Source organism: Mus caroli, chromosome 4, assembly GCF_900094665.2.
Source record: "Mus caroli chromosome 4, CAROLI_EIJ_v1.1, whole genome shotgun sequence".
Taxonomy (NCBI): domain Eukaryota; kingdom Metazoa; phylum Chordata; class Mammalia; order Rodentia; family Muridae; genus Mus; species Mus caroli.
In genome coordinates, this window is record NC_034573.1 from 131,465,316 (window position 1) to 131,474,180 (window position 8,865).

Below are 8,865 nucleotides of genomic sequence, written 5' to 3' on the forward strand. Positions count from 1 at the left end.
CTTTGTAGACCAGGCTGGCCTTGAACTCAGAAATCCACCTGCCTCTGCCTCCCGAGTGCTGGGATTAAAGGCGTGCGCCACCACGCCCGGCAATTTTTTGTTCTTTAAGAAATTTATTCATGGAATGGGAGAAGTGGTCTTGCCCAGGGAGAGTACACCATTTGGTTGTTTAAAGCCCAACAGTCAGCCCTGGAAACATACTATACAGGTAGTATTATATGAACTGAACAGGTTATATTTAGGAATATGTGTGTGTGTGTTAGCAATAGCAATCAAAAAAAGAGGTCATGAATTTGACAGAGAGTGTTCTTAATCACTGAGCAATTTTTCCAGCTCAGTTTTTGCTTACTTTTGATACTGGGTATCATGTAGCCCAGGCTGCCCTGAAACTTCATCCTCCTGCCTCTACCTCCCAGTGCCAGGATTACAGGCATATCCACTACAACAGAAACATTATAAAAAATAAAAGCGGAAGTAGTTGCTTTCATGGCGACATCCCAAAGCTTCTGCCAAAATTCTAAACCTCTTTTTCTTCCCATAGATTCTGTGTAACAGCCTCTGACTTAACGTTGCAGCTAAGGAGCCTTTGCCTTGCAGAGAGCTTTTTCATGATAACTGAATGAGACTGTGGGTCTCTTTCTTCCCATAGATTCTGTGTAACAGCCTCTGACTTAACGATGCAGCTAAGGAGCCTTTGCCTTGCAGAGAGCTTTCTCACGATAACTGAATGAGACTGTGGGTCTCTTTCTTCCCATAGATTCTGTGTAACAGCCTCTGACTTAACGTTGCAGCTAAGGAGCCTTTGCCTTGCAGAGAGCTTTCTCATGATAACTGGATGAGACTGTGGTCTTTTTCTTCTTTCTGTGCACGGAGGATGAAACCCAGGGCTGCCTGTTTTTCAGGCAAGCGCTCTTATCACCAAACTACAATCTTGACTCCAAAAGAAGAACCCCAGGCATTTGGAGGTAGGGGTGGGGGTGATGGCACAGGCAAAGAACATGAGGAAGGAAGAGGTTTCTGAGCATGTCACCAGTGGCCTGAGATTGGGAGAATGGGCCTCTTGAGTTCTGTACCACTAAAGCTGTTCCCAGGAAAAGCTGCTGGAAAAGGCTGACCCATCTCAACCTCCCCTCATGGAAAGTGGCCGAGAGGCTTAGCTGGAATGGGATCAGAGTGGAGGAAAAGAGCCTTCCAGGAGGTCTGGAGCCCACATGGGAGATGCAAACTCAGTAGGCAAAGGATGGAGGGAAGTCTGAATAAGGGTCCCCCAGGTCTCAGAGGTTTGCAGATGTCTGGACTCTGGACTCAGCACTCCCAAGACAGGAGGAATGGGAATGGGGATGGGGAATGGGGCCCATGGCTCACCCCTGACTTCCCCTGGAAAGCTTCCATGTCCGGGAGCAATGTGCTGGCAAACTCCTGCTGTCGGTTGCTGTAGACATGCACGAACCGTACCGTGTCTTGAGTGTTTGCCAGGGCAAATGACAGGAAGGCTTCAAAGGGTTTGCTCTCTTTGTTAGTCTCAGCTGTCAGTAAAACCACGCAGTATCTGTACACAGATAAGAGAGGAGGTTCTATAGCCAATCCTGAGGGAAGGTCAGGCTGGCAATAGCTGCTACGGTTAAGAGACACACTCTGTATGATCTCTCTCAGGGAGGAGTGGTGGTTGATCTATCTTAGGGCAGAGGTGACTGAAGGGCTGCCTCTACAAGGTCCTAAAGGAAGCCTAGCATTTATCCATTCACTTTCCCAGACATTTACTGAGCTCCTAGACAACACTTCCACGCTTGTTCCTGTAGAGAAGACAGATACACAGACACATAAATGGGTATTGACAAGTTCTGTAAGAAGGAGAAGAGGGACAGAGAGAGGCTGGGGTAGGGTCAAGGTTGTACTTATGCAGGTCAGAAAATTACCTACCACTTGATGTATGAGCAGAAACTTGGATAAAGTGTTGTAGGAGAGGAAAAGAGGGTGGAGCAACTTGGTCTGACCTGGGTTTGGAAATACCAATGGCAAACATGTGGAGAACTGAGTCCCATGCCAGGGGATGCATGAGAGCAGAGATGCACGGGACACGGCAGTAGCCTGCTCAAGAGTGGTAGTGGTAAACAGTGAGATTTCAGATAGATCTTAAACCGTAAGCTATCTCGGTGTGTGGGGATCAATCCTCTTTCCACTGTGTGGATCGCAGGGAGCAAACCCAGGTGATCAAGCTTGATAGCACGTGCCTGTACTTGCTGAGCCATCTTGCAGGCTCGCCAGGTATCTGCTAGATACGGTGGCTTACATCTATAATTTCAGCATGTGGTCTGAAGGTACCCTGGACTAAGACACCCCACCCCATCACAGAGATTTAACTGCCCCTCAGAAAGACACCACACCACTTCAGTGAGCGGCAGAGCCTTGAGTTCTTACTTTCTCTGTCGGTGAGACCGCTTCACGGGGCAGAGTTCATGAAACAACCTCTGGCTGGTTAGCCGGGAGGCCAGCAGGTACTTGTTTTGGGCGATGAAGTCCTCGATGACCTGCTTCTTCAGTCCCCGAGCCTGGAGAAACAGCAGCAAACACTCAGTTGTCACACTGCACATGGGCTTACTCGCACACTTATGAAGACTGTGGCTGACCCTGGCTAAAGCAACACTACTAGGCACGTGTAAAATGTTGGTTTACAATGCAGGTGAAGGACAGGATGCAGCCAGGCCATGCTCAGGAGAAAATCAAGAGGTTTCCATTGCAGGACTCTGCATACCAATTTACACTAACAAATTGAGTCAATAATTTTTGATTTTCCACAAATATATTTCTACTTTGGAATCTGTAGCAAACTAAACAATTCAAAATAAACTGCAGGGACAGGGAGATGGCTCAGGGGTAGAAGGCTGGTCTAGCATGGAGAAAGCCCTGGTTTCAACAACTGTTCCTCAAAAAGACAAAACAAAACAAACACTCAAACAACAGTAGCTTTTGCTCTTTTGAGACAGGGTCTCACTATTTAGCCTGGCTGGCCTGGAACTTCTATGTCGACCATGATGACCTCACATTTACAAATTCACACCTGTCCCTGTCACCAGAGTGTTGTACCATCATGTCCAGCTCCCACTGTCCTTTAGAGATAGGTGTTGTGTAGCCCAGGCTGCATCCCAGCTTGTTATGTAGCTGAGGATCACCCTGCGTTTCTGATCTTCCTACCTTCCTGGTGCCGGGATTTAAGGCATTTGTCACCATATCAAGTTTAAGTGGTCCTAGTAGTGAATTGGGGACTTTAGACACTCTAAGAGAGCACTACCACTCGGACATCCCAGCCTCTCACTGTTTCTAAGAACGAAGAGGCAGACCACAAAATTGAACACTGAATGCTCTGTTATGCTTCATGCAGCTCAAAGGACAGACATCACAGAGGAGACACAAAACTGCCATTAGCCACTGTGTACTTAGCAAATCCTAAAGACAGAACAGATAAATGACTGACTGCTGAAGTGCTTGCAAAGCTGCTGGATGATACAAAGTCAGTATTTGAGAAGCAACTGTATTGCTTAAATCAGAAGAGAGAGTATAACAGAAGATGCTGTTTCCCAAGTGTGAAGGAGGGTGAGCTGACAGATGAGACCCTGGACCAGGGAGACGACTCAGTGGATAAGAGTGTTTGCCAACAAGCCTGTCGGTCTCAGTTGGATTCTCCAAACCCACAGAGAGGAAGAACTGACTTCCACAGTACCCTGTCCACAAACATGAATGTATGGATGCACACAAATACGTGTTAATTTCAAAAAAGATTATAATTTTTTTTTCTAGGCAAGGTTTCTCTGTGTATCCCTGCCTGTCCTGGAACTCACTCTGTAGACCAGGCTGGACTCAAACTCAGAAATCCACCTGCCTCTGCCTCCCAAGTGCTGGGATTAAAAGCATGCACCACCACTGTTTGGCTATAATTTTTAAAAACCAACCATTCAGTGATGTGCTCACAACCTGCCCACCTCTATTTCCCACCTACCTACCTCTTGGTAGTAGGTCATCTCAAGTGGCCAGATGTCATAGTGATCTCACTATGTTAGTTAAGAATGTCCTTGAATTTCCTTCTTCTTGCGTCTAAGTCCCATGTGCTGGGATCACAGGCATGCATTGACTGGCTTCTACAATGCTTTGCCTCCAGCCTGGGGCTCTGTGCCTGCCAGGCTAGACCTAACAAATCAGCCCTCCAGGCAGCCTCTGAAAGCCTCCCGAACTGAGCTGGCTTTGAATTCTTGTTAGCTATTCGCAGCCTTCAGAGTGCTGAGATTGTGAGCCCAGCCTCCACCTGCCCTTCCTAGGCTGTCCCCTGCCCACCTAGGGTCTTCTCCACTAACATTTGGTATAGCAGCTCTAATTCAGCATGCTAAGACCAATTTGTCCTCTTCTTTCCCTGTCAGCCATTTCTTCGTCTGGTTCTGCTTCACAAATGACCTTCCCAATTTCCAGTCTCAGACACCCTATTCTTCATACTGAACAAGCTGCCTAGCACACTGGGTAGAGACTGCCTTTCCATCTTTCCTCCCTTGACTGAACCACTGCAGGGTACAGCCTAACTATGGATGTCCCAGGCAATACCATATTTACTACACAGCAGTCAGGCAATAATATAAAGTGTATTATTTTTATTTATAAAAAATTATGTGGGGGGCTGGAGAGATGGCTCAGCAGGTCTGCCAGAGCTCCTGAGTTCAATTCCCAGCAACCACATGGTGGCTCACAACCATTTGTAATGAGATCGAGTGCCCTCTTCTGGCACACAGGTGTACATGCAGATAGAGCACTCGTATGCATGCATGCATGCATGCATGCATGAATGAATCTTAAAAAAAAAAAAGATGTGTGTGTGTGCGGGTATGTGTAGAGGAGTATAGGCGAGGACTGTCAGAGCCTCTGGACGTGGAGTTACAGGTGGTTTTGAGCTGCCTAACATGGGTGCAGGGCACTGAACTCTGGCACTTTGGGTTCTGGAAGAGTAGGCCATGTTTTGTAACTGCGGAGCCATCTTCCCAGCCTCCAAACAAAGCACTCAAAAAAACTTGTAGCCTCACTTCAAAGTCAAGGGTTAGTGGCATGGTGGCACACATCTTTATCCCAGCACTCAGGAAGCAGAGGCAAGGAGATCTCTGGAGTTGCTGGTCAGCCTAGTTTATACAGCAAGTGAGACCCTGTCTAAAACACAAACCCAAAAAATCAACAACTAACTCTTCTCTCAAACCCAAATTCTCCTGCCTTGGTCTTCAGAATACTAGAATTCCAGGTGTGTGCCATCGGAGACAATTTTGTTTTTTAAGCAAAACATTATTGTGTCAGATAAACAACAACAACAACAACAACAACAACAAAATTTAGTGCATCAGTAAGAAGAAACGCCAAATGAGTTTGTCCCTATATTCAGCAATTCCCACCCCCACCCCCCTTCCTTCCTCCTCCATCTCTCTCATTCATGAGTGTGCATGTTTATGCCTCAGCACACTCAGGTCAAGGATGACCCGCTGCAGTTGGTCTTCGTCTTCCCCGTGGGTCTCAGAAATGGAACTCAGGGGTCAGGGGTCAGGCTAGGCAGCAAGCACTTTCACCCACTGAGCCATCTTGGTTCTTTCTTTGTCATTTGAGACAAAGTCTCACTCTAGCTTAGGCTATCCACAGACTCATGTGTAGCTGAGCATGACCTTGAACTCCTGACCCTTGCAGGGCTCATTTATGTGAAGGCTGGGGTAAAAGGAAGACCATCTCGGCCTGAGGTGGCTCACATACCTGGATCACATCAGCGGGCTTGTTTATGTGCTCTTTGAAGATGAGCATGGTGGGGGTATAGAGGTTGACGTTGTACTGCCTGGTCATCTCTTCCACACCTCTCAAGCCGACATACACGTATCCAAATGACACATAATCCTTATATGCGAAGGCTGTCAACTGTGAGGGCGGACGAGAGGAAGGAAGGGAAATGACAGCTTGGCACCCAGCTTACAGACCAAGTGGGACCCACTGACGTCCATGGCTGGGATGAACCATGAGTCTCCTCACCCCCAAACACCTACTCTAGGAATTCTAACGATATCCTATGCACAAAAACTGGGAAAGGGAAAATGACTCATTTTCTCAAGAGATCAAACAAAATAATCATTATCCAGAAATCTTGCCTTGGTCCATGTGTGTCTGTGTATGTGCGTTGTGTGCGTGCGTGCGTGTCCATCCCAGCAATAAACTACCACAGGCAGAACTGTTTTTGAAATACTTGCAACCTGAATGGTTCAGGCTTTTTCAGATTTTATAGTATTAGTATATCCACAGTGAAGCATTCTTGGGGACAGCACCAAATTTAAACATAAAACCTGCATGTTTCACATACACCTTATTCTCAGTGTGAAGGTAACTGTGCATATTTTAGTGTGCTCTCGTCTTGACTGACCTGTCACATGAGGTCAGGGGAGAATTTCCTGCTGTGGTGAGACACTGACGGTCAAGAGTTTTCTGGTTTGGAATTTTTAAATGAAAGATGCTCAGATATGTAATTATCCCAAGGACAAGCAGGCTCTGGGCTCTGATGCAGAACTGGCCCCCACCAGGAAGACTGGAAGCTGCTCCCCAGATCCATTACCTTGTACATCAGTGGCACTGCCGGCGTCTGGCCGAACAGGAGGGCGTGTGGCTTATTCTCCTGCTGCCAGCCAGAGAGGAACCGCACATAATTTTTATTTGTGACCTTAAATTGAAAATAGGTTAGTTGTAATATCTAATTTAAAAATAATTTATTCATTTTTATTTTGTGCATGAATGTTTTGCCTGCACATATGTATGCATATTACACGTATGTCTGGTGCTCACAGAGGTCAGAAGCAGGTATCAAATTCCCTGGAACCAGAGCTACAATGGTTGGGAGTGCCATCTGGGTGCTAGGAACTGAACTCAGGCCTTCTGGAAGTGTAGCCAATGCTCCTAACTCCTGAGGCCTCTCTTCAGCCACAGTGTTTAATTCCCGACAACTGTATTATACTTCTGTCAGGAGATAAATTAGGTGCTTAGAAAGAGGCTGTTTGTAAAACACAAAAAGGCAGACAATTAATCTTTCTGCCTTTTTTGAGAAAGGGTCTATTTAGTCCTGGCTGGACTGGAACTTGCTAAGCAGACCAGGCTGGCCTGACCTCACTGAGATCTGCCGGCCTTGCCACTAGTCTTTCTGTCTTAATTTGACAAAGCCATTAGAAGAATGGCAACACAGATGTCATCTGTTTATAAACTCTTACAGATTAAAATTATCATCTTGCTTGAAAGAATTACTGACTATATTATAAAATCACTTCTCAAGTTGGTTCTTTGTTTGTTTTTTGGTAGGAGTACTAGAGATCGAATCCAGGGTATCTCCAAGCACAAGCCCTGCCATTGGTCCTCAGAGCTCAGTTCCGTAGAAGGCATGCAGCACTTGCCCTGTAAACATGGCCTAGTGGGCTGGAGAGATGCTCAGTGGGTAAGGGTGTGTGCTGCTCTTATCCAAGAGGACCTGAGTCTTAAACAACAACATTACAGTCTTTGTTTTGTATATGTGTGTGTGTGTGTGTGTATATAGTGTGTTTGTGTGTGTGTATAGGCTATATAGGTACATGAGCTATGCGTGCACGTGTGAGTCGTCACAGGACAACTTTCAGGAGCTGCTGGGAATTACATTCAGGCTGTCAGGCTAGGCAGCAAGCATCTGGACCTTTGGAGCCAGCTCTCTGGCCCTCAATAAGCTTTCACTTTTTATAGCCACGTGGTCCTGGCTAACCTCAAACCCACAGAGATCCACTTGCTTCTGCCTCCTGAGTGTTGGGATGAAAGGCGTGCACCACCATGACTGCTCCTCACTAAGCTTTTAAAGTTCCAGAAATAATATCTGTTTAATGAATCTGGTGGGTTTGGTAGATATGAATATACTTACTTAGTACACACTTAAAAATGTAAAATGTACTTAATTTTTCTCAATGTAATCTGATTTTCCAATTTTCATAGGACAAATTTGTACCTATGAACAAATGCATGAGCCATAAATTCTATCACGTGATCTAACTTCGTTGTTGTTTAGTAAACAGGACTGTGGCTTCAGGTCAGATTCCCGTGATGTCTAGAGCCTGTGAGCGGTTCCTAACGGCAGTGTACTCTTTCCAGCTCTGTATCCTGCTTTGGCTGCCAGCCTCCTCAGGCTTCTTGAACTACTTGGTGTAATGAAGTGGTAGGGTCTTGGCTGCCCAGAGCGAAGCCTGGGAGGTTCCGGCTGGCAGCTCCACTCTCCGGGGACACTCACCTTCTCTACCAAGTTTCCTGGAAGAAGACCCTCCACGAACTGCCGTAGGTTTTCATGGAGCACTGCGTTGTGGAAGAAGGTGATTTTCCCATTGACGATCCCTAGGATGGAGGGGGTGCTGTGTGCTCCCAGGTGATGGGCCAGGCGTCTTTCGTACCCAGCATGGACGACACCAATCCCCACACCTGCAAAGCATGGAAGAGCTCCGTGAAGCCTCCTGAGATTCAGGCAGGAAGGAGTGCTGACAAGTCCTTTGCAGTGGAAAATGAAACCCAACTGGGTTGGAATACATATTTTTCCTAATAGCTTGTTTAGCTTTCTTGCACTGTTAGAATTCTAGATTGGCCAGTTTTTCTATAGAACAAATATTTGCAAACCTGAATATCTCTTATGCCTGTTATTCCTAATTTTGGGAACAAGTGATGAGGAAATTAAAAGAGAAAAAAAGCGGGCCAGAGAAATGGTGCAGTGAGTGAAGGAGCTTGCTCTAAGGCCTGGGTCCATGCTTGGAGCTCCCAGGATATAAAAGAGAACTGTTTGTCCTCTGACCTTTGTACACTTTTTTTTTTTTTTAA

The 8,865-nt window shown here is 46.3% G+C and overlaps 1 protein-coding gene across 2 annotated transcripts in view; it reads right to left on the reverse strand.

Annotated features, from left to right (window-relative positions):
- Positions 1-8,865, reverse strand: part of Dnajc16 (DnaJ heat shock protein family (Hsp40) member C16) — a 29,704-nt gene that overhangs the window by 7,185 nt on the left and 13,654 nt on the right. For both annotated transcript variants that reach the window (XM_021160549.1, XM_021160548.1), the window contains exons 5-9: positions 8,291-8,475; positions 6,611-6,715; positions 5,767-5,925; positions 2,419-2,549; positions 1,366-1,549 (exon numbers count right to left, since the gene is read on the reverse strand). In XM_021160549.1, coding sequence (XP_021016208.1) covers positions 1,366-1,549; positions 2,419-2,549; positions 5,767-5,925; positions 6,611-6,715; positions 8,291-8,475 — 764 coding nt within the window. The remainder of the gene's footprint in view (positions 1-1,365; positions 1,550-2,418; positions 2,550-5,766; positions 5,926-6,610; positions 6,716-8,290; positions 8,476-8,865) is intronic.